This window comes from Coenobita brevimanus, chromosome 57 (assembly GCF_032717465.1).
Source record: "Coenobita brevimanus isolate Jiangsu-jjx chromosome 57, ASM3271746v2, whole genome shotgun sequence".
Taxonomy (NCBI): Eukaryota; Metazoa; Arthropoda; class Malacostraca; order Decapoda; family Coenobitidae; genus Coenobita; species Coenobita brevimanus.
The window spans coordinates 11,756,477-11,783,209 of record NC_137010.1 but is presented as its reverse complement, the minus strand read 5'-3'; the positions used below and the strand labels follow the sequence as shown (position 1 = coordinate 11,783,209).

The following is a 26,733-nucleotide window of genomic DNA, read 5'->3' as shown; positions in this document are numbered from 1 at the left end:
TGTGGTGTTTGACTAGTTTTCAGAAAATCCTCATGCAATGTCACCTTATTAAAAGTTATTTTCAGTGTTAAGTCCTTGTCATGTGTTACTTTTTTTAAACATTTAAGATTAAATAGGCCTGCACAGTACAGTAATTTAAAAAAAAAAAAAAAAAAAAAATCCATCATTATAAAGATCATTTGTCAGTTTCTTCCACTTTACAGTATAGGTACTAGCTCTGTAGAAAAAATTGTGATACTGTATTCTGGAACATATTCCTGACATATAAGGAGGATCTAGTGTAATAAACCTTTATCTCTCCACTGAAAAAAGTACAATACCCTACACTTTATGATGAATACACCCTACACATTATGATGAATACAGTTATTGAATAATTTATTGAGATTATTTCTGAATTCTTTTTGAATTCTTGAATACAAGGGGTTCTTATCAAGCTAAATAATAATTGTCTGGGGTTGCCTGATTAGAATATAAGAATATAAAAAAATCATATTGGAGTTAATCTCTCTCTCTCTCTCAGGTACTAGACCTAACATAGCAGTAGGTATTTACATAAAATTCCCAAGTTCTAGACTTAATATATTGGTTTATTCTTGCCTAGTGCTTCACTTAGTAAAGCATTCAGGTTGGAATGTGCCGTGGCCAATGCAACATCATTCAAGTCCAAGAGATGGCCAGAGGTTTTTCTGTTATGTAGACACTACCAGGAGCATAGGTCAATCTACCCATAAATGTTATGGACTAAAAGTAGTCTAGCCTCAGGCCCTTATGCACTGAAGGCAGCAAAATGGGATTTGACAGTTTTCTTTTTGGTTTCTTCACATGATTCTGTTCACCCTGGGGGAAACTTCTTGTAGTAAATGGGTAAATGAAGGCCATCTCTAATTTTTCCAGTTGGAAAAAATCTCCCCAAAGCTGATCAGATCATCTGAAGGTAACAAAAATACAGTACAACATGTCATTGGAATTGTATCATATTGTGTATCATAAGTGTGAAGGAGTATACCCTTTGTCTGCTTATTGTCTGTTCAATACAGTATATACTGTAGATGCACCCCACCACTGGAACAGTGAGAGCAAGGCGCAACAGAGCATGAGTGACTTCAGCGATAGAGAAACGGCCAGAGAAAAAGGATAACCAAAGACTAAAACCAGACGAAATTTTCTCTTCCACATTTCATTTTACTTCCTCATTCATCCGCACTCTTCCTTTCATTCCCATGTCTCTTCTAACCTCATACACCACCTCACATGCTGAACAGATTTCATCTGGAACACTTTGCTCACACTTTCTACATCCAACACTTGGTGTAAATCATATGTGTACTGATGCTTCTCCAGTTCTCTCTTGCTCTTCAGTATATCCATACAGATCATACTGGTATTACAGGATGGTGTGCTGGTGGAGAACATGTTTGACCTACCATACATGAAGAGTTCCATTCTGGGACCTGAGACTGTCGCATGCATGACACGGATCTGTCGTGAGGTTCGGAACATAGTGCCCCATGAGGTGCCTTGTGGTGTCCAGGTAATGCATTTTATACCTTGAACAAAATGCAGTAGTGTATTAGTACTAGTTATATTTTATCAGCTGTAATAAATTCTGTCAAGAGAAGTTGTGCTGGGGGCTCCAATTACCCACTCACTCGATGCTGGGTTACCTTCATGTGATGCTGCCGTGAACGACAAGACAAATTATTTCCTCTAAGACAGGAAATAATTTACGACACTGGGTGGTAACCATCTAACCAAACCACTCATGTCCCTGTGTGACAGAGTGGGCTGGTGAAGGACTGGCATTCCGCCCCATAAAATCTTCTAACTAAAAATACAACAAAGAAGCCTTGGACCTGGATGAACCTACAGTTAATGACCTCGAACAAGGGATGTGATAAGAATGGTGACTTGGAATATAAGAGGTGTGAATAATAAGATGGCAGAGAGAGGAGAAGTTTTTCAAGTGCTTGAGGATGCAAAAGTTGACATATGGGGGCTGAATGAGACCAAATAGTAAGGTGAGTGTGAGAGAGTGGAGTATGGACCAGGTGTATATGTAGTACACATGAATACCGGTAAGAGGACAAAGAAAGGTGCATGTATTGCTGTGTGTAAGAGGTTGGAAAATATAAGGGAGTATGGGCCAGTAGGATCTCAGACTATGGTACGAATGAAAGTGGGAATACTAGCGTGAGTGATTGTGTTTATGCCCCAGTGGAGGACCAAGTGACTAGAGTGAAAGAGGAGTTTGGGGGCAAAAGTGGAATTATGTGAGGAAAAGTTTGAAAGAAGTGAAAGAGTGCTTTGTATTGGAGATATGACAGTAAAAGTGGGGAATGTTAGGGTTGATGGGTGGCTGGTGAATGGAATGTACCTGCATAAGTGGATGGGAATGGTACTGTAGTGCTATGGTGGACATTTATGCAAGAAAAGGCTTGGCAATAACCAACACCTGTACCTTCTTGAGGCACAAAATAAAATACAGGTATACATGGCAGGTGATAAGGGGACTGGGTGGTGAGTTGGATACACAGAAGGCAGTGATAGATTGTGTGTGTGTGGACAAGTGAATGAGAAAATCTGTGGTGGATATAATAATGTATAGAAGTTGGGGTGGTGGACTATCTGACTACCACACGCAGTGGCACAGCCGGGGAGGGGGGGGGGGCAATGCCATGCCTCCCCCCTTTGTCTCTGAGGTCAAAATTCCAAAAAGCGCCTAGCATCATGGGCAACCATCACTGTGTCCGCCCGTTTGTGGAAATAACATGGAAATATCAGTGATATTATTTCATACAATTTCATGTTTCAGCAGTGATTAAGCTTGTACTGTATTTAGACATTACCATTTACATTTACATTAGTTACATTATCCGATATCCTGTTCTTCATAAAATTTACTATACACACGGGGTTAGAAGCACTGATAATTGTGGCATTGGCGCAAATCCACATTTACAATAACGTCTATCATACATTACGACAGAGAAATGAAAGAGACTATGAGATCAAGATTCTAAAATTATAAAAATGATGGGGCTTAGTAATATAAATTAGTCGAGATTATCGTGGATGAAATTCCCTAGTCCAAATTCACCGAGAGACGAAATAGTCAGCCACAAGTTCTTCTCTCCCCAGAGTTAGAGAGTGAATGAGTTGTACGTCTGGCATGAATCTGGCAGCCGACGGCATATGCATGGCGCATGCACATTGAACGCAACGAGTTAGAATTTCATGCAACACCGGGTCCCGCCTTTAGTTCAGTTTCCACGTCCACCAACATGGACGCATTGATGGTTGGTGGATATATTTGGCCCCTTTCTGGACTTTTATAATCATATCTGCTGAGAAATGAGTAAAACACACTATTGTTTAGGTCAATTTTACCCTCTCAGCTATGCAGACGCACTTGGTATTTTACTCTGGGTCTCTGGCTAATGTCATACGATTTTACACATCACAGGGAGATCCCTCAAGATGGAGAGTGTTGAAAACTATCTCCTTAACCCGTCACATCCCGAGGTTTTCCGCACCTCCGACATCCCCCAGTCCCGAGCCTTTTTGGAAAAATTTTTTTTTGGCTCAAACTTCTGCTTAGGTTGAGAAACGAAGGAAAATCACCAAGAAAGGGCTTACCGTGGTCTATAAGTGGTCGGAACAAGTGAGGTCCCCCGCACCAGGTATCGTATTCTTTTATTGATGTGTCAGGCACTCGCGTTTTCTATGGTAAGGAATACTGGGAGAAACAACACACAACACCTCTTTATTTATTGATTTTGAACTAATAAACAATAACAGTAACAATATAATGGATTTCAGACACATATACAGTATATGAAAAATAAGCATTGTACCATAGTGCAAGCATAGCGAGTTAGGTCCGAGTCGTAACATGCTATATGCTAAGTTTCTAGTATCAGTCAACATATCATTTTTTCTACTTGTATACTTCTGTTTCAATGACATTTTACCAATTTCTACTGTTTGTAAGTGTTTTCAGATGTTTTCATTCATTATGATGACATGCAGCATAAGTTTAGTGCACATCAGCTTAGTAAGCGCACTCGCTATGACTCGTATTTCAACATACCCAATTGTTTTATCACTTTCCTATTATTTTTCCCTTTACATAGAACCTTTCCTCCACCACTGTAAATGTTTTCAATTATTTACATTCATTACGAGGGCATTTAGCGATATGCTAGCGCATATTCACGTAGCAACCACAATCTCAAACACTCGTGTTTCATCTTCTACTTTATTTATTCACTCCAATTATACTTTCCCACTTACATTACACATGTTTACACCCCTATACTGCACTGTACATACTTACTGGCATTATTTATTCAAGTGAGCGTCAGAATATCGCATGAAAATACCCTCGCAATGAATGTTTCGACCAACATAATACTCAAACACTTATATACTAATTCTTCACATATATTACACACTTTCCCACTTGTTGACTTCTATATTCATTATTACAGGCCTTATTCATTCCACTGAGCATCAGGATATCGCATCTCTATACACACGCTATGAATATTTGACTTAGAATATATTTCAGCACTTACAATAATTTGAACTTATATTATACCCGTAAGCATTTCCAATAATAATAATACATAATTACGGGCAGTATTTATTGCACTGTGCGACAGAATATCGCATCGTAAAACCCTCGCTATGTATGTTTCCACTTACACCATATTTATACACTTACATACAATTTTTGCACTTATGTTATACCCGTATGCACTTTACACTAATACCTGTATTTGGAGATCAACATGACTGATAATTTCACTGAGCGTCTGTTTGTCGCATTTACTTCATAGTTTCAGCGTCCTGTCGCATTCACACCATATCAGAATTGCATCAACGTGTGATATTCGCTGAAACATGGGTGAATACAGAGACCCACGTCACACTCAACGCACTCATAGCGGGTGTCCTTCCTCTGTGTCATGAGTCTCACCCGGGAATTGCTACACACGTGACACCTGCGTTGGGGCCTAGGTCTGTTTGGCTGGGAAGGGATAGGAGTGGGGAAATGGCGGCCGGATATTCTCAGGGGAGTTTAGGCAATAGGGGCAGTGCGGATGCGATGTTGGGGCCTTTCTACAGCATAACGTGCAAACATCTCTCTTGTGAGCTCCCTCACAAACTCTTCAAAGGTTTCCTGAACTCCTGTTGTCATGGCGTGAAGGTGGTGGCAATTCAGAGCAGTGATGTCTAGCAAGTGAAAGAACAGTTTCTTATACCACTTCATCGTGGTCCTGGCACACTCTACCGTCGATATCATGGAGTCTGAGTGGTCCACGAGGCGCATGTTTATGTTATAGTCCATGACACACTCAGGTTTCCAAATGTGACGCCTGTTCTCGCTACGGTAATCTACGGAATCAGTATGGTGCATCAAGGGGCGGTGAACCGTTGACAAGAGGCTTACTTCTCTATTGTGGTTCCACACAGTTGCAAGGATGTTGTTGGCTTTGAAGAAGACAACCTCATTCCTTGCAAGTTTTCGCCCTACCTTGGCCATGTGACACCGGTTCACCTTCACAGTTTCACAGACTCCCGTTTCATGCGTCTGAAGATAACGAGCGAGAAGAGGGCTAGTGTACCAGTTGTCCAAGTAGAGGATGTGACCATGATGAAGGTAGTCTTCTATCATCGTCTTTACCACTGCTCCCGACACTCCAATACTTCCATCTTCTATTATGTCTGTCTGTGCACCGGTGTACAAGACTATGTCTTGCACGTATCCAGTCCTACAGTCGCACATAACAAAGATCTTGAACCCAAAACGGTGCCTTTTGCTGGGTATATACTGCCTAAATGAAATATTGCCTCTCCACAACACGAGACCCTCTTCTATGACGAGGTCTCTATAGGGATAGAATGACGAACGAAAGGTTTGCCTCAGGTGATCAAAGACCAACCTAATTCGCCTCATTTTATCAGTGTCGTTCGCATTTGCAGGATCATGAGCATCATAGAAATGGAGGCGACTTAGAATTTGTTGAAACCGATTACGGCTCATCACTTGCCCAAATATTGGGGTAAACATAACAGGGTCCCTAGTCCAGTAAGCAGGAATTCTGTTCTTTCGTATAATACCCATCAAAAGGACCAGGGCAAAAAATAGGAACATTTCTGAAAGGGAGACAGGGTAATCATATATGATAGAATGCCTACTCCTTGTTCCCAATCTTTCACTCTCAAGGCGCTGGTGCTTGCAAAAAGGTTGGTTTGGTATACTGTACAATCTGCTCCACAAATGCCTCACTAAAAAACAGGTGGAAAAAATCCAATCTGGTGGAATTACGGTGAATTCCAAGAGCAATGCAGCCAGAGCGCCCCTGCTCAGTGAAGGGGTGAATGAGGGGAGAAAAATTACTCCCATCCTCCCAATTCCATCCCACAAATCCCTCGTTCCCATCATCCCCATCACCGCCTTCGTCTGGGTGGAGAAGAGATCCTGGTGGGGGAGGTGGGGGAGAAGGAGTGCGGAAGGCTTCCCCACTGTCACTCCTCTTCCCTCTGCCTTTACCCTTTCCCTTTCCCTTACCCTTACGGCCGTGAGGAACATTAGGGGGCTGTGGGGATGAAGTAGTGGAATATTGGGGAGTAGAAGACATGCTGGGGAGTGGTTCCTCCCCACCTTCCCCCTCCATGACAACACCACGTGCTTTCTCACGCACCCTAGCTCGACCACGTGTTAGGGGATATTGGGGAGCAGAAGACGTGCTTGGGAGTGGTTCCTCCCCACCTTCCCCCCTCCATCACAACCCCACGTGATACTGAACGCACCCGCACTCGCCCACGTGATACACTACACCACCTCACACTACCTAGGGAGAGCAATGACTCACTCACGTCACTCTCACTTTCCCTAATCCTCCCTGTACTTTCCCTTTCACTCCCCACTCCCTCCACGGCACTTCCTAACTCCCCAAACAAAATACTAGGCCCATACCTGCTCCTCCGATGTGGTGTGCGCTCTGGGCCACGATGAGTGATTACCTCACGTCCATACCACGTGGCAGCACGTCCCACGACTCCGTCCTCGTCATCGAAATCTGGTTCCAAATCACGTTGGGGATAGGCATAGGATGTTCCACGTGGTTTCTTGGCCGGCTGCCCCTCTCTAGCAGCACGGTAAGTCATGTACTGCCGCTTCCTGGGAGACGGGACTTCTTCATCACTGCTGGTGGTTTCTTCCTCCTCTGGCTGCACATAATCTTTATCCACAACCTCGTCGTCCAGTGGGGAATCACTGTCGCCTGTAAAGGCATCCAGGGCGGCTTGAATTTCGCCCTCTGAGAGACCTCTCTTAGCCATGTCTGAGCACGACCGTTGCTACCAGGTGAGTGGACGAGTGGCGGGTTAGCGTGGGGTCACCGAGTGTCCCCGCCTGGTGGCAGGTAGGGGAAGGTCATGCGAGGATACATACCGCAAATCAAGCGCGAAATTTGAAAATTGTCGAAATTATGCATTTTGCAATTGCAAGACATACCGGTACGTCGCCGGGACTGGCAAATGCAATTCATTGCAACGTACTCATACATCGACGGGACAGGGCAGGTTAATAGGCTCGCAGAAATGTGTGTTGCCATTGTGATTTGGGGTGACATGTAATTTTGAAGATGCAACCAAATGCACTTTTTCAGCAATGATTCTTCAGACAAGGATGTGCCGGTATTTTATTGCAGTGGTACTCAATCTTTTTCAGAGCTGTGCACACTTAACGTGTAAATGAAGCAATCCGTGCACCCTAGTATAATGTAATTGTTAGCGACAAACAGTACAGTACACCTTAAGCGAGGAAACTACAATTTAACCTAAACTAACTAACCAATTAGCTTAGAAACCAATTAGTTTATAAGCTAAAAAGCTGTTTGGCTAATGAATGAAAACAATTAGCTCGTTAATCTGCAGTTCAAGTTTGAACTAAGCATATGGGTTGATGAAAGCTAGAACTGAGGGATGATATCCTTCTCCAATGCTCCACATAACAAATGATCGACATCCAACGATGCATTCCTTTGCTTTGACTTGATGGCTATGAAAGAAGAGAACTCTTGCTTGCAAAGGTAAGTTGTTGGCATCGCAATGAGCATTTCCATAGCTTTTTCACCAGTAGTCTTGCATTCAGAGAGGAATCCAGAACTCTCATAGTTAGAAGCATCGAATTTGATTTTCTAAATCATACCAGTCTTGAGATTGTTCAGTTCATTACACTCGCTGGCAAATGGATTGACAGTTCATAGCTTCTTCTGCAGGATGTTTCCCATTTCATCAGGAAAGTAGGTGGGGGCGCTCACCATCCACTCACTCGATATAGTGCTGCTCTCGTGTGTCTGCCCTTTTCTCTCCATTCCTTCCCTTCTCTTGTGTCTTTCTTTCCTTCATTCTTTCCTCGTCCTTCTGCCTACAAGTGACTTTACATTCCCTCTTTTGTCTTTCTTTCCTTCATTCTTTCCTCTTCCTTCTACCTATGGGTGACTCTACATTGAGTGACAAGCCTAATGGTTTCCTGTACACTAGGAAACCATTTACTATGCTGGGTGGTAACCATATACTGTAACCAAATTATGAGGCCTGGTGGTTTAGTGGGTAATAACAATGCTCCAATTGGATTGAGCCAGTAAAGGTTTATATCCACGGGGTGGTTGGAGTTGTTGCTCATGTAATGCCACTCAGGGATGAGTGAGGCTGATCACTCTCATCTTAAATGTCAGGACCGAATTGCCTAGCCCCGGGCTTCTACGCTCCTCATGGGGCAACATAGAATTGGATGATGGATGGAAATAGGTTATCCATTATCATATTGTCCTGGAGGATGACTTCATAATTTTTAGCATGTGGTGACCAGTGAGAAGGGGAGGTCCCCCCCCCCCTTGGACAAATCCTGGCTGTGCCACTGACCACACAATAGTGTCTAAGATAGAGGTGCTAAAGCAATGGAAAGAAGAAGAGAAAGACAGGAGGAAGCAGCTCCTGCAGGGAGAGTAGAAAGGCTGCTTGGAGGATGGAAAAAAGGCAGAGTACAAGAGAGAATTAGAGGAGCAACTGGGTAGATATGATTTGGGGCACATTGAGTAGGTGGAAGGAAGGCATGTGTAAGATATTCACAGAAGAAATACTTACAGTATGTTGGGCATAAGGAGGTGCAGGTAGAATGAGGTGAAATGTGTTGTGGGAGAGAAGTTTAGAGCATATAATGACTGGCTGAGAAGTATAGGCACAGGTGATGTGGAGAGATGGAAAAGAGTTATACATAGAGAAGAGGAGAGAGGTGAGAAGACTAATAAAAGAGTGCAAGAAAAGACTGGATGAGGAGTTTGGAAGAAATCTGAGTGTAAAGTGAGGGAATGTAAGATACTTTGGAAAGATGTCAGGAAGGTAAGATAGGATGATATGGGAAACAGTAGAGGTGTGAAAGATAAAAATAGCAGAATGTTTGTGGACAGGGGAGAAAAAGTGAGCAGATGATGAGAACACTTAAAGAAATGTTGAGTATAGAAAATGAAATTAGTGCAAGTATAACACAGACTCATAGAGGATGGAAGTGATGCTAGTATAAGTGGCTGGAGAATGGCTGGGAGGAGGTGGGAGGTGAGAAGACAGGAAGAAATCAGTAGGATAAAAGTTGTGGAAGCAATGAAGAAAGTTAAATTGGGGAAAGCCCCAGGAATTGATGGAGTGTGTGGTGATATGTTGAAGCATGGGGGAGAGATAGTAGTAGAATGGATGTGGAAGATGTACAGATTGGCCTGGGAGGAAGGTAGAGTTTTGGAGGATTGGAACTCGGGTATAATTATTCCATTGTACCAAGGAAAAGGGGAAAAAGAAGTGTGTGGTAATCATAGAGGCATTTGTCTTTTTAGTATAAGAGGAAAAGTGTACGGTAGGATACTTATTGACAGAGTTAGGAAAATAACAGAGGAATTAGTTGGAGAAGAACAGGGAGGCTTTAGAAAGGGAAGAGGTTGTGTAGATCAGATATACATTCTTAGATCTTTAGTGGAAAAGTTTCTAGAGAAGGGAAAGAAGTTGTATGCAGCTTTCGTGGATTTGGAGAAAGCATATGACAGGGTGGATAGACAAGGTTTTTGGAAAGTATCAAGAATATATGGAGTAGATGGGAAGTTGTTGAATGCTGTGAAGAGTATGTATGATAGTGCTAAGGCTGCAGTGCGTGTGGATGGTGAACTGAGTGAACTTTTCTCTTTGAAGGTTGGGTTGAAACAGGGGTGTGTCATGTCTCCATGGCTGTTCAATCTGTACATGGATGGGGTAATAAAAGAGGTACAAGGTAGGGTAGTGGATGTTGGAGTGGCCCTAATGAGAGAGGGTAGTGTTTGGAAACTCCCTGTACTGTTGTTTGCAGATGATACTTTGTTGTTGAGTGAAGACAAAGAGGAGCTGCAAGGTTTGGTGGATGAGTTTGGGAGAGTGTGAAAGAAGCGGAATCTAAAGGTGAATGTAGGGAAGAGTAAAGTGATGGTTTTTGAGAGAGGTGAAGTCAGTGAATGTATAGCAAGGTTGGATGGTGAGGAATTGGAAAATGTGAGTACGTTTAAGTACTTAGGTAGTGTGATGAGTAAGGATGAAGGTTTAGAGGGTGAAGTGCTTGAAAGGGTACAGCAGGGAAGAAGGGTTGCTGGTTCCTTGAATGCAGTGATAAGAAACAGGGAAGTGAGCATGGAAGTGAAAAAGTTTCTGCATGACAGTATTGTGATACCAACTCTAATGTATGGAATTGAAGCTTGGACGCTGGAGCACAAGTCAAGAGGGAGAGCAGTGAAAATGAGTTATTTAAGAGGAGCCTGTGGATTCACATGGAGAGACAGGCTGACAAATGAGGGTATAAAGGAGCGTTGTGGTGTGGATGTGGGTGATAGGAAGCGTTAGGAGGAATACACTGAGGTGGTTTGGCCATGTGGAGAGGATGGAGGGTGAGAGACTGACGAAGAGAGTGTATGTGAGTGTGGTGGAAGGGGGGGAGAGGGAGGGGGAGGCCAAGGATGAGATGAAGGGATGGGGAGGAGAGGTATATGAGAGAGGGGGGTGTGAGTTGGGAGCAGGGCAGTGAAATGGCGGGGGACAGGGCGACGTGGAGGCGATTTGTTTGTGGCCACCCCGAACGGGATTGAGGCGTCTTGCAATAGATAGATAGAATAACAATTTGGGGAATGGATAGGAGAAGAGAGGTGAGTAGGGAGGAAGAGATCAATAGAATGAAAGTATCAGAAGCAATGAAAAAAGTCAAATTTGGGAATGCCCCAGGGATGGATGGAGTGTGTGTTATGAAATGCTGAAATATGGGGGAGAACTAGTGATTGAATGGACATGGAAGATGGGCAGGTTGGCCAGAAAGAAAGGCAGGGCCCCAGAGGATTGGAATTCAGGTATAATTGTCCTGTACAAAGGAAAAGGGGAAAAGAGACGTGTGGGGCAATCATAGGAGTATTTGTCTTCTCAGTGTAATATTTACAGTAGGATACTTATTGCAGAGTTAGGATAATAACCAAGAAATTAATTGGAGAACAGAGAGGTTTTAGGAAGGGAAGTGACTACATAGATCAGATATTCATTCTGATATGTTTAGTGGAAAAGTATCTGCAGAAGGGAAAGAAGTTGTATGATGCCCTCATGGATCTGGAGAGAGCATACAACAGAGTAGACAGACAGGGAATGTGGAAGGTACTAAAAATATATGGATTAGATAGGAAATTGTTGAATGCTGTGAAGCGTATGTATGAAGGTGCTAGGGCTGCAATGGATGTTGATAGTGAATTAAGTGAGTTCTTTGATCTCAGTGTTGGATTGAATCATGGGTGTTTCATGTCTCCATTTGTTCAGTCTGTATTTGGATGGAATTATAAAAAAGATACAAAGTACGGCAGTGGATGTTGGAATGTGTGATGAGAGAAGGTAGGGTGTGAAAGCTTCCAGTACTGTTGTTTGCTGATGATACTGCATTGTTAAGTTAGGATGACTGTGAGCTGCAGAGCTTGGTAATTGAGTCAGGAAGTGTATGTAGGAAACAGAATCTAAAAGTGAATGCAGATGAAAGTAAAGTTATGGTCTGTGAGAAACGTAAAGTTACAGCATGCACAGTGATACTGGATGATGGGGAAATGGACAGTGTGAATATATTCAAGTACTGTACCAAGTAGTGTGATGAGCAAGGATGGAAGTTACGGAAGGAAGTGCTTGAAAGGGTACAGCAGGGTAGAAATTTTGCTAGCTCACTGAAAACAGTGATAAGGAACAGGAAAGTGGGGATGGAATGTAAAAAAGTTGCTGCATGACAGTACACCCCATCCCGTTATCCAGTGGGGTTGCATTATGGAAAGTGGATCTGATAACAGTTTATTTGAAATCAGGATCATTATAACATGGGTTCGGTGGAATTATGTAGGAGGCCAAGAGGCACCTACCCAAAACTGCAAAAAAACGAATCTTACCCCATAGACAGGTTCTCAGATTTCCTCTAATGCCTTGCCTGACTACTTTTTTTTCACTGTCTCACCTATGGGTATGATAGAAAGAGTAAGAAAACAGGTGGAGTACAAGACACTAAAGTCCCTAACAAAGTAGCCAGGTTCTGGCTGAGTCGTCATCATGGTTCCCCCACGAGGCTGGGGAACAGGTGGTGTCTATGGGCACTCCCTTGTCATTCTCAGGAACTCTCACAGCAGGCAAGGGAAGGCGAGTCGGGGAGTGATGTGGAGAGGCAGCGGGATATCAAATTGGGCAAGTCTTGAGTGAGCTCTGTGGGAGGTGGATGTGCAGGTGATAGACTGGTGGAAGGCCACAGTTCATTATTTTCACTTGTTGTTGAGGGCCTTGGTTGAAAGAAGGGGATAATGCTGGCTGCTTGACAGCCCTCCTCTTTTCCACCAGGAGCTCCCTGTAGCAGGAGATAGCCTTGTCCACATAAGATGCAGATAAGTCATTGTGAACTGGATTCGGGTCCCTCTTCGTGTTTTTTTTTTTTTTTTTTTTTTTTTTAAAGGGCAGAAGCCCATATGATTGTTCCCACCAAGAAAAAACAAAAACAAGCTAACAGAGAGCCAAATTCAACAACTGCTTATTTCAAGATGCCTGGACACAATTTATTTGGAAGACTGGAGGTCATAGGCACTAGGAAATACAGACAGAGGAAGACAGTTCCAGAGTTGACGTGTTGCATACATGATGGACTGGGAGTAACTCTTGCATTAGAGAGCGGGACAGAAAAAGAATGAGAGTTTGTTGCTAGATAGGTGCTACGCACTTGCCGTTGTGGTGGAAGGATGCAAGCAGACAGTTCAGAGGAGCAGTGGCCATTGAAGTAATGATAGAAAAGAGATAAAGATGCACCAGTGTGGCAAAGAGACAGAGGTTGAAGGGAGCCAGAGGGTGGAGAGTTAATGAGATGAAAAGCCTTTGACTCCACCTTACTGAGAAGAGCTGTATGTGAGGAGCTTCCCTACACGAGAATTGTACTCCACGGGCAAATAAAACCCGTTTATAAAGTCAACAGCTGTGCACGGGTAAAGAAGGCTCAGAGTTGGCTTAGCACACCTAATCTCTTGGAAGCAGATTTTACAAGAGAGGTAATATGATCTTTCCATGATAAATCATGGGAGAATGAAACCCCAAAGTAATCACTCTAATATCCGGACGCCCAATATCCGAACATCCCCACTATCCGGACATAAGAATGTTTCATACTGTACTTTTTTCCATACTATACTTACCTCATTTCACTCTTTAATGTCCTTTATTGGTGTGAATAGGGTGTTAGGAGCTATGCATGTGCAGTAGGAAGGTGTTTTTCTGAGTTAGGCTAGGTTAGGGTCCATAAGTACCAGTCCAGGAGCCAGTCACCAGAATGTTTATTATTGTATGAACCTACTTCTAAACCCTCATTTTATGTTTCTTTTGCATTTATTTCAGTCATTTATGTGCCTTATTGGTGTGATTTGGGTCTTAAATAGGTGCTATGCATGTCCAGAGGGAGTTGTATAGGTGTTTCTCTGAGTTAGGGTTCATAAGTACAAGTCCATAAGCTGGGGCCCAATATCCGGACCTACCTATGGCTCTATTACGTCGGATATTGGAGTGATTACTGTATGTTCAAAGATGATGCAAGATTGAGATGGATATTCTGTGGAAGATTTTGATAATTGAATTATGTAAGAACTGAGTTTTTGATGCATTAAAAACAAGATTACTTTTGCTCCAGTCATAGATATGAGCCAAGTCAGACATTTGGTATGCCATAACCTAATGAGATTTATCAGTTGTTTTGCCCAGTTGAGGATCCCCCTCATATCCAGCCTTGGTTTAAAGAAGGTGATAATGCCGTCTGCTTGACAGCCCTCCTCGTTTCTGTCAGGAGCTCCCTGTAGCAGGAGATAGCTTTGTCCAAATAGGATGCAATTAAGTCATTGTGAGCTGGATCCAGCTTCAGCACAGGCCCTTCCTAGCCTTCTCCTGAACATGCACATTCTTCTCCTACATGTTCATAAGCTCTTTGTTGGAGAGCTCCTCTCCGCGTCTCTCATCGGCATCCTTAAACCCAGCCCCATGTGACATGTCCATAATGTCACGTTGCACCCCCTCAATGATGCGCTCCTCCTCTTCCTCCTCCTCCTTACTCACTTGGAGCCCATTGAAGGACTGGATGCACTTTGACCACATCTTGTGTCACATACCATTAAGTGTTGAAAATTGCACCTCATTCCATGCAGTGGTTATGTTGTTAATGGCATAGCTTATATTGAAGCCCCAACAAAACTGCTTTATGCTGTCACGCTTGCAGGAAGTCCGTCCAGCATCTGCTGCATGGTATACTGCAGGTACAGAGCTTTAAATGGAGCAATGACTTCCTGGTCTATCAGCTGTAGTAGGGTGGTAGCGTTGAGGGGAAGAATGGCAATTTTGATATTCTCTACCTGTCACCCATGGAGGCAAGGTGGCTCATCCCATTGTCAGCAACAAGCAGGAAGTGGCTGGCAGTGTTGCTTTCTTTGATGTATGCATGGAGGGTGGGGGACAAGTATCCATCTGTGTAGGACCAGCATAACTCTGAGGTCACCCAGGGCTTGGGATTGGACTTCCACACTACACCAAGGTTCTCCTTGATGTAACCTGCCAGTGTATGGGGATTTTCTGTGGTACACAAGTTATAAAAAAGTATCTGTATCCAATATGTGTGGAACATTATGACTCCACAGAATGAAGGACACTGAAATATTAGTGGCCAGACAACCACATGTTGGTAGCCCTGCTGTCAGGTGCATGTCACATACAGTATTGCCTGCCAGCAAATGTTTACAGTAGGCAACAGACCCCTTGTGCACCGATACTTTTTTTTTTATCTTGTGTACACCAAGAGGTGCTTCAGCTTTAAGCTGCCTTCAGCATTGCTTCCCCCAACAGGAGCGTCACACAGTCCTTTGTTGCCTTAAGACCAGGTGCCTTCTTCTCCTGTACCACCAGGAACATCTTTGATGACATCTGCTTCCAGCGCAGCCCTGTTTTGTCGAAACTGATCACAGTACTTGTTTGAGGCTGTACCCGCCTTTCTTTATGCATACCCTGAGCTCCTCATGGAATGCCACCATGGGTGTTTGGTCAGCATTGACAGATTCACCAGTGAGCAACACTTGTCGCAAGCCACTGTGCCCCTAGTAGTGGTTGTATCATTATGGACTCACCTTGAACACTTCTTTGAGCTCCCCCCACCACCCAGCTTTTTCATTACATCGGACCACTGGGAGACAGCATTAGTGCACATCAGGCTAGAGCCCAGTGGCACGCGCCTTCAGTTCTGGTCCTGCACGTATATTGTCGGGAGCCACTCCATCTCCTCCATCATTGGGTTCCTAGCTTTCATCTTTTTCACACTGAGGGAGGACACGTGTTGCCCAGCGATTAACAGGTCAGCAAACCTCTTGATGATGGTAAAGACGGTTGATTGGAGTATCCACAGCTTGTCAGCAATGCCACTAGCACCGTGGTTGCCTTGATGCTGCCTTGCATTATCCAGCTTCACCTCATGGGTGATGCTCTTTCTTGGGCATGCCACTTTTCCCTCACCAAGGGGAAGTACCCTGAGCACTACACTTTCCACTTAGAGTAGCACTTCAGCCAGACATAATCACAGACTTTCAATAACAATAAAAAAATAAAAATAAAGCACACAGTGATGCCTTTCAATCACAAGCACTGCACACAAATGATTGCAGGGGATCTGCGATATTACACAGGAGAGTGAGAGAACAGTGGAGCGGAATGAACACAATACATGTGATCACTACTGCAGGACACATGAAAGAGAGGGACTGAGCCGAGGATGGAGCAGCCCAGCTGTTCAAAGGATTGGCGGGAGCTATGGGGCTTGCACAGAAGCATTGGCATGGATTTCTATCCATCCATCCATCATCCAATCCTACGTTGCCCCATGAGGAGCGCAGGAGCCTGGAGCTAGGTAATTAGGCCATGACATTTAAGATGAGAGTGACCAGCCTCATTCATCCCTGAGTGGCATTATGTGAGCAATGACCCCAACCATCCCTTGGATATAAACCTTCACCGGCTTAGTCCGATTGGAGCGCCACAATTATCCACTAAACCACCAGCTGCCATAATTTGATTATATGGTTACCACCCAGCAAATGGTTTCCTGGTGTACAGGAAACCATTCGGCTTGTCATTCCGTGTAGAGTCACCCATAGGAATGGATTTCTACGCATGTAAACATCAGTGACCATCTTGACTGTAACAAGTAATGGTTGGTTTGCGTGTGTGTCAGTGTGCATGGCAGGCTTTTTGTCTGCCACCTTCATCATTATAGTGGGAGTGATGCACCAAATAAAAGGAGATAGTCCTAACTTATTTCACACTTATGGTGATTTATCAGTTACTGAGAGATTGGATGATGGTGATGAGGTGTATTGTGATCCCCACTCTAACACATGATAATGAAGCTTGGACCCTGTTGGAAGGAAACAAGTCAAGAGTGAGAGTAGTGGATGTGAGTTATTTGAGAGGAGCATGTGAAGTCACATAAGGAGACAGACAGACAAATGAGGAAGTAAAGAAATGTTGTGGTGCTGATGTGGATGCAGTAAGTGTCATGAGAAATACTTGAGATAGTTTGGCCATTTGGAGACAATGGAGAATGAGAGACTGATGAGAAGAGTGTATGTGAATGAGGTGGAGGGGGAGACCGAGGATGAGATGGAGGGATGGAGCGGAGAGGTATAAAAGGGGGGGGGGGAGCTGAAGAAGCGCAGCAAAATGGCAGGAGACAGGATGATATGGAGGCGATTTGTTTGTGGCCACCCCTTATGGGATTAAGGTGTCAGCTATAGATACAGATAGAATGTCGATTTAATGTGAGATACATTCCTCGAGAGGTCACCTTAAATTGATTTTGTGCTAAATCGAAGTGTTGTTAGAATAAAATAGTTTGGTACCTGAGAGAAACATCCATCCATCATCCAATCCTACATTGCCCCATAAGAAGCGTAGGAGCCTGGGGCTAGGAACACAGAAGAGTAAAAATGCTTTTTCTAACTAATAATTATGGAAAGTATACTTCACAATGATAAATTAATGCCAGCCATTCCCTGCATTGAAGTCTGAAGGTGAATGACATCCTTACTGCGTGGTAGGTTCGAGTATACTGCCTGATGCCTCACGTCACTCACAGCCAGAACTAGCATGAGTGAGCTGAGAATGCTTTGTGTTGTGGGTGTCTTTGAGTGCCGGCATCGGTGCGGGAGGAATGTCCAGAGAAGTGTCTGGCAGGAAATATTAGGTGCCAAACTTGTTTACATTGGATTTCCATGACACACCAGATTTAACTTGAGTAAAATTTGAAGGATTTACTTTTAATTGAAACTGTGTACATAATTGTATATGTTGTTTTAAATCAGTAATTTAAAATTGATTCACATTGAACTGATGTTCTACTATAAAAAAAAAAAAAAAAAAAAAAAACAGAGCCTTCCTAAGGCGAAATGAATAATCTGGTGCAGGAAGAACAAACCAAAAAAGGATATCACTCAGATGTAGGGTGTTAACTGGAATGGGTAATTAAATAGACAAGATGAAATGAGGACATTTTAATTTGACTTGACAAGCCCGGTTTCCTCTGGCCTCACTTCAGATCTTGGCAGGAGGGAATACACAGGCCCTAGCAGTGAGCCAAGCAAGTGGACTACAGTTCATCCGGGCTGAGTGTTTCGTTTTTTCACATGTGGCGGATGAAGGTATGATGGATGGGTGTGCAGGGCCCCTCCTTCGCTACCAGGTGGCGATTGGTGCTCAGCCAGTTCTGGTGTTTGCAGATATCAAGAAAAAACACAGGTGCAGTGAGGTGTGTTTGTGTGGACTGGAATCATGAATGTGTGTATGTGACTATGTGTATTTTTCCCATTAAACAAGTAAACAGCTATATTTTTGTATGCGTAAATGAATGCCTGACCCATTGCCGTATATAACTTTTTCTCATTCATACCTTTTCTTCCCTTGATCTTTTAATCCTGTGTCACTCCATCTTTAGGTGCCAAAAATAAGCCATGAAGATTGATGACAATGATGACAATACTGTATTTATATTTATGTGTGGGGGGAGGGGGTAAATACAGTATTCTGGACAGTAATAGTGTTAGTGCATTCATTCTTCAGTTGCAGTATTTGCTACATTTTATACTGTTTACCTTCCAGTGCACATGCCATAACTGCAGATGTGAGTTTAGTGGACACAGCACAGGCTGCCAAATTCTTCTTGGCAGATGGAGTGATAGTGACTGGCTCAGCTACAGGGCAGGAGGCTGACGAGAGGGAAGTCAAGGGTAAATTTGTTCAATATACCCATCTACAGCATGATTTTGCCGGAGCAGTATATACGCCTGCATGTGGTGGTACTGATGTAACTGGGAAGCTCTGCTTTATAGTTATACAAACATCCCTTAATTCCCTCGCTATTGTCCAAAAAGAAGGATATGGGATTCCACAAGGTTTTGTCTGCCATCCACTGAGTTCAAACCAAGATGAACCTGGGGCTACAACAACAATAGAATTCCATGATATACCACTCTGGTAGGGATGATCATGACAAATGAGCTTCCATGCATTGTGTCCCTACTCAGCAATGACCCCTCCTTTTGTGACACGCCACCCTCACCATGTCCCTTATTCTCAACTGTTGTGCAGAGTAGAATCTTGAATTCACTGTGATTACATTAGGACAGCTTGATATTCGATGGGACATAAATATCTACCAAGTCACAGTTTTCTACTACAAACTCGTGATTTTTTATGGCACATCAAATATCTACCTAGTTGCTGTTTTCTACCACAAATTCGCAATTTTTTATGGGACAAGACTGGAGTTTCGGATTTGAAATGCACCTAGGGCTGCATATATTTGCAAACACTGTCTAGCTACACAGAAGTGAAAAATTACAGCTGCTAATCAAAACTTATACATGGGTTGTTGTAAAGGATCATCTGGTAAAAAGATCATGGCCATTACAGGAAAACCTCATTATAATGGACTAATTGGGGCCCTAGCCATTCCGAAAAAAAGCAAAATTCCAATAAAAGCGACATCTGGACTTCCCCCTGCTAACCCTGGACTGTTTCTGATGTATCAGACATTAGTCCGGATCGCACCAATGGAATTTTAAACGTTTTCACTACCATTGCAGTGCTGTACTGTATTATACATTCACTACAATAATCAAACTGTATAATACATATAATAATACTGCACAGTGTACTGATAAACATGTCTTTTATTTACCATATTGTGGTGAACATAGCTGAAGTGGTTAGGCAGTTGCTTCTGGCTTTATCGGACTTTTTCTGATACAGTATATGAATTTAATCCAGTAGCTCCTTGATTCTGATAAAAGCGAATTCCAGTTTACTGAAGTCTGTTATATTGAGGTTTTACTGTATTTCTACAGTAATCTCTTGAGGTATTATGGCTTTTATATATACAGTATATATATATATATATATATATATATATATATATACACAGTATGTACAATACCCTCGCGTCCAGTACGGTATTTTTGTCAGACGTTACTACCGTACTGGACTAAATCCATACTGGACAAACAACAGACCCTATGGGAAAAAAGAATAATGTCAGACAAGCCTTGAAAAAGTCCGCCCCGAATTCAATTTAACTACATTTTGACACAACTAAGATTTTACCAACCTTTAAGATGAATGGTGATGGGCTTGGGGGGGAAGGGTGAGGGATTTTACGATGCTGCAGGAAGTCCTGCTGACCCCTAGGAGGAGGGCCTTCTGGATCCTGAGGAGGCCTCTCTGCCTCAACCTCCCTCATAAATCCCTCATAGTCACACACTGACATATCATCATATTCATCATCAATGGGAAGTGCAATGCTGCAATTTGACTGTCACGAGTAACGAGGAAGGCATACTGGACTGGCACAGCAGTACTGTACTAGGGAAATGTTCCTTGGTGTTGGACATCTTTCTGTGGGCGCACGGGAAACACTGTGTGCAGCACGTCAGTACTAGAGAAGAACTCCTCAGATTTGGCCCACTTTGTGCTGCCAATCTGTACTAGCCCAACAGATCCATACTACAGTAGTAAATTATTTTGTTTTTTTGCCGACTGTACTAGATGAAAATAGTACTGGATAAATGCGTACTGGACGCAAGGGTGCTGTGTATTCTGTATATGTGTATATATATATATATATATTCAGCTGGTGGAGATTGTCAGACGTGAAAGGATTGAACTTGCTGGTGAATCTCTTGAGTGTGTGGAAGAGTTTTGTTATTTGGGAGACATGTTGTGTGCTGGAGGTGGGGCTGGAGCTAGCTCTGTGGCTAGGGTGAGAAGTGGTTGGAAGAAGTTCAGGGAGCTCTTGCCTCTCCTGACATTGAGAGGGCTCTCCCTACATGCTAAGGGGTCTTTGTATGCAGCATGTGTTAGGAGTGTAATGCTGTAAGGCAGTGAGACCTGGGCAGTAAAGGAGGAAGATATTCGCCGGCTCAGACGTACAGAAATGACAATGATTAGGTGGATGTGCAGTGCGTCCCTGTGTCCAAGACCTGGAGGGGCTGGGTTTACAATGGAAGAGTTGAGAGGTAGGATGGGACTGGAGTGTATTGGTGTTGTGATGAGGAGAGGTAGATTGAGGTGGTTTGGACATGTGGAGAGGATGGGGGATGATAACTGGGTGAGGAAGATGAGAAGTGTTAATATTGGGGGTGGGGTTATGAGGGGTAGACCGAGAAAGACATGGGACGAGGTCATTAAGTGTGACCTTAGGGTTAAGGGACTGAACAGGGAGGCTGCAATGGATCGTGCAGCGTGGAGAGCCGCCATTAGGTGACCAAGGCCGACACATGCATGTTGGAGCCTTTAAAAACGAAAACAAAAACGATACAGGTATATATATATATATATATACAGTAATCACTCTAATATCCGGACGCCCAATAACCGAACATCCCCACTACCCGGACCTTATCGTCCTGGGATCAAACATTCCCAAAATGGTCCGAAAATCCAAAAAAAAATTTAAAAAAAATCGATTTTTTGCCGTCCGTAATTTGAACTTGCCGCGCGCGCCGCGTGAGAGCATTGTTTTGGTTCGTCATTCCTCCGACGTCCGATAGAGCGCCGCTGCATCCTCCCCACTTCCCGCCTGTCTCTCACCGCGACTGGACCTACGCTCTTCGCCATGGCTGCCCACGTGCTCACTTTTGTGGTGGTGCCGTACTTGCTGCAAGGCCTCCTGCTGCTCTCTGCCCTCCCCTTAGTGCGTGTGATGATGGCCCTGCCTCCTGAGAAAAGGAAGAGAGTGGTGTTGACTCTGGAGAAGAAACGGGAGATATTGGAGAAAGTTGATGCGGGGTGGTCTTCTTCATGCATTCTCCGCGAGTTCAACCTCGCCCGGTCGACTTTGTTCGATATCAAGCATTCCCGAGACAAGCTCATGCAGTACACGGCTGACTTCTCGTCGAGAAGCAAACGCAACGTGGAGAGGAAGGTTATGTTTACCCCCAAGTATGCAGAAATCGACTGCTCCACGTTGATTTGGTATCGACAGCAACGTGCAGCTGGTGTGATGGTACGTGGAACGGAGCTGAAGGCTGCTGCTGAGAAGTTTGCAAGGCTTCACGACGCCCTAGACTTCAAGGCATCCGAGGGTTGGCTCTTCGCGTTCAAGTTGCGACATGGCCTTACTAACCGTAAAGCACATGGCGAAGCATTGGACGCTAACGAGGATGGAGTGGACGAGTTTCGGCACAAGGTGAAAGGCTTGATCGACAGGAAGGGCCTCACTCTCGGTCAAGTCTATAACACTGACGAAACTGGCCTATTCTATCGCTCGGTGCCAACGAACACTCTAGCCGATGAGACGGAGAAGCGTGTACCTGGCCGCAAGCTTTCTAAGGAACGGATATCTGCTTTGTGTTGTGCCAATGCTAACGGCATGCACCGGCTTAAGCCTGTTATTGTTGGCCGTGCAAAGCAGCCTCGGTGCCTTCGTGGGGTGATGGATGTCCTTCCTGTCGTATGGTACCATTCTTTGAAAGCATGGTTCACAGCTGTGATTTTCAAAGACTGGTTTCACCGTCACTTCGTCAAGGAGGCCATCCAGTACCAGACGAAGACAATGGGAATTCCTCGCGACCAGGTAAAGGCTCTCCTTCTCCTCGACAATGCACCTGCCCACCCGTGCGACAAGGACTTGGTTGCTGAGAATGGCCGTATTAGGTGCATGTTTCTGCCACCTAATACGACTGCTCTCATTCAACCCATGGACCAAGGAGTGATCATGGCAACAAAGCGCCTGTACCGTCGGAAGTTCCTGGACGAGGTGATGGTTGTTCTCGAGGACGAGGACGAGCGCAGGGAAGGACGTGACACTCGAGGCAAGCGGACTTTGGAAAACCTTCGCCGCTACAACATCAAGTCTGTGCTGTACAACTGGGCTAGTGCATGGAAGGAAGTCCCTGTGAAAACTCTTGAAAATGGTTGGTCTCGTCTGCTTCTCGGAACAGATGTGGAGTACGATTTCCTAGGGTTTGACGTGGATGACTTCCATGCACGGCTACGATGTTGATGTGGACGATGTTCGTGAGTGGTTGGACGACGACGAGGGCGATCCTGGGTATCAGACGTTGTCTGATATCGAGATCGCGTCTTCGGTTGCTGGTGTCAGTCCCGAACTTGAAGATTCCGACGACGAAGGCGATGATGATGCGGACTCCTCTCAGCAGGACACTACTCCAGCCATCCCCAAGCTGAGCGCACTCCGGGAACATCTAGAGTTCGTCCTAGACTACCTGGAACACCCGGACTGCGACAGGGAGATGGGGCCCTTGGGACTCGTGGAGGAAGTGCGTGCTTTCCGGCAGCGCATCATCAATCGCCAGAATCGTCGGTCCTTGCGTCAGTCAACGATTGACAGTTTTTTCAGGCCCGTGACCCCCGCTGTGCCAAGCCCTGGTTCCACTCCGTTGCCTCCCCAAGACAGGCCCTCATGCTCCGAGCCACAGCCCAGCACATCAGCTACAGTGGAGTCACCGCTCGATGTGAGTTTGCGGCTATCTTCAGAGTCTTCTGTAGTCGGTACGCCATCACCACGACCCACCGATGCACCCCTTGGTCGCCTGCCAGTGATACTCTCGGACTCTGACAGCGAATAAACAGCAAGAACTTCTCCACTAGACCACACGGGAATATTGAGTGTTGTGCAGAGAAAAAAACGATGTGTTGTGTTAAGGTTTTCGAAATGAGAGAAAAGACTCAGTAGAAAAGAAATTTAGCGTAACTAACCTTCTTTGTTTTGGCTTTGGAAAATAGAAAAAACTTGGGAAAAGTTAATGTGCAACACTAAAATTTAATGGAACATTATTTGGACCAAAGTGAACACTGTGAAGAGAACGGACTTCTGTGTGTTATTGACTAAGTTCAGTGCAAGACTTCAGGAAGAGTGTACTGCAAGTGCTTCAGGAAATCGTTCTTACTGTCAGAGTCCGAGAGGAGGCGGTTATTCATCGAGGTGGCCAGGGACTTGCTGTAAGTAGCCAGAATGTTTCATACTGTACTTTTTTCCATACTATACTTACCAGAATGTTTCATATTGTACTTTTTTCCATACTATACTTACCAGAATGTGTCATACTGTACTTTTTTCCATACTATACTTACCTCATGCATGTGCAGTAGGAATGTGTTTTTCAGAGTTAGGTTCGGTTAGAGTCCATAAGTACCAGAATGTTTATTAATGTATGAACATACTTCTAAACCCACATTTTATGTTTCTCTTGCATTTATTTCAGTCATTTATGTGCCTTATTGGTGTGCTTTGGGTGTTAAATAGGTGCTATGCATGTCCGGAGGGAGTTGTATAGGTGTTTCTCTGAGTTAGGGTCCATAAGTACAAGTCCATAAGCTGGGGCCCAATATCCGGACGAAACCAATATCCGAACCTACCGATGGCTCTATTGATCCGGATATTGGAGGGGTTACTATATATATATACAGGATGATTCATAAGTCCGTGAAACATATTAGAAATTCACCGCATAGATATCTGCCGCATCAGCAAAAGTGGACACACTGAGCATTTGTAAAGTATGTAAAAAAACTTGGAGAGTTTACCTATATTTCTGTGTAATGTGCTGTCTGTTGCGTTGTTTATTAGTGGTGAATTTTTAAAATGTTTCACGGACTTATGAATCACCCTGTATATATATATATATATATATATATATATATATATATAAATATTTGTGGTACGTGGGGGAGATCACCATCCACTCACTCAATGTAGAGCTGCTCTCGGGTGTCTGCCATGTCCTTTCCTCCATCCTTCTTTCCTTCCATCTTCTATCTTTCTTTCCTTCATTCTTTCCTCGTCCTTCTGCCTACGGGTGACTTTACACTCCCTCTTCTGCCTTTCATTCCTTCATTCTTTCCTCTTTCATCTGCCTATGGATGACTCTACTCTGAGTGACAAGCCAAATGGTTTCCTGTACACCAGGAAACTATTTACTACGCTGGGTGGTAACCATATAACCAAATTTTGGTGCCTGGTGGTTTAGTAGGTAATTATTGTGCTCCAATCGGATTGAGCCGGTGAAGGTTTATATGCAAGGGATGGTTGGGATTTATTGCTCATGTAATGCCACTCGGGGGTGAGTAAGGTTGGTCACTCTCATCTTAAATGTCAGGACCAACTGCCTAGCCCTGGGCTCCTATGCTCAACATGGGGCAACGTAGGATTGGATGATGGATGGATGGATGGATATATATATATACTGTATGCAGTACCCTCACGTCCAACAAGGTAATATTGTCATGCACAGGTCCCGTGTGGGACCAGAAATGTGTTGGACAAACAATAGAGCTTATGGGGAAAAATGAATTATGTCAGCAACCCTGGGAAAAGTCGCCCTAAATACCTACCATATACCTATACATATATTGGTACTATTGTAATTATAATAAATGGTACTGTACTATGAATGATAACTAACCTTTTTGGATAGTGTTGGTGGGCTTGCTGGGAATGGAAGGTGGTGTCTGAGGCTGTAGATAGTCCTACTGGGTCCCCAGAGGGTGGCTGGTGGCGTCACTAGCGGGTAATAGCTGCTGCTCCTCCTCAATCTCCCTCATAAATCCTTCAAAATCACACTCAGAATTACTATCCTCGTCCACATCCATGGAAGGTCCTGCTTCTGCCTGTCCTAGCACTCCGTAAGCCTTCATTGTTGCCAAGATCTTGTCTTGGTTTTTTATTATGGTCCTCACGCTGGCTTCATTCACGTCGTAGGCCTTGGCGATGTCCACTTTCCTCTTCCCTTTCTTCTTCCTCTCGATGATTTCTAGCTTGGTGGCCTGAGGGAGGTGCTGCCACTTTATGGGGTTCTCAGAAGGCTTCCTAGGCATCGTGAGCAGGGTAAAATGCAGTAGCAAGGGCAGAAAATGCGGCGAGAAAAAAACCTTCCAATGCGAATTATGCAACTGAGTGGCGCTGTGGCAGGAGAAATTTAAACAAAACATCACTTGAGAGCAGAAGCGTTTTTAATTGGGCAACATCACGATCATGTCACGATAGCGGGCGGGCAAGGCTACTTGATCGCAAGTTTTGATTGGCTGTCAGCGTCACGGGAATGTCCAGTATGACCGTGTTGGACCGGGGGTGATCATGCTAGAAGCAAACTCTGCTTAATTCACCCACTTCTCGGAGCTCCGTCCATGTTATGCTAACGCACCCGTGTTGCAGTAATTAAATTGTATTAAATCATACTAATTTTTTGCTCTCCGTGCTGGATGCGAATCGTGCTGAATAAACGCATGTTGGACATGAGGGTACTTATATATATATATATATATATATATATATATATATATATATACTGTACATATATATATATATATATATATATATATATATCCATCCATTCATCATCCAATCCTACATTGCCCCATGAGGAACGTAGGAGCCCGGGGCTAGGCAGTTGGTCCCGACATTTAATATGAGAGTGACCAGCCTCACTCATCCCTGAGTGGCATTACATGAGCAATCAACCCCAACCATCCCTTGGATATAAACCTTCACCGGCTCAAACCGATTGGAGCGCAATAATTACCCACTAAACTACCAGGCGCCAAAATTTGGTTATATGGTTACCA

General features: G+C 44.0%; 1 protein-coding gene across 4 annotated transcripts in view; it reads left to right on the top strand.

The window, feature by feature from the left end:
- LOC145402094 (uncharacterized protein F13E9.13, mitochondrial) overlaps positions 1-26,733 on the top strand; it is a 61,790-nt gene that overhangs the window by 6,603 nt on the left and 28,454 nt on the right. For all 4 annotated transcript variants that reach the window (XM_080274207.1, XM_080274208.1, XM_080274206.1 and 1 more), the window contains exons 4-6: positions 1,394-1,534; positions 18,191-18,390; positions 18,751-18,878. In XM_080274207.1, coding sequence (XP_080130333.1) covers positions 1,394-1,534; positions 18,191-18,390; positions 18,751-18,878 — 469 coding nt within the window. The remainder of the gene's footprint in view (positions 1-1,393; positions 1,535-18,190; positions 18,391-18,750; positions 18,879-26,733) is intronic.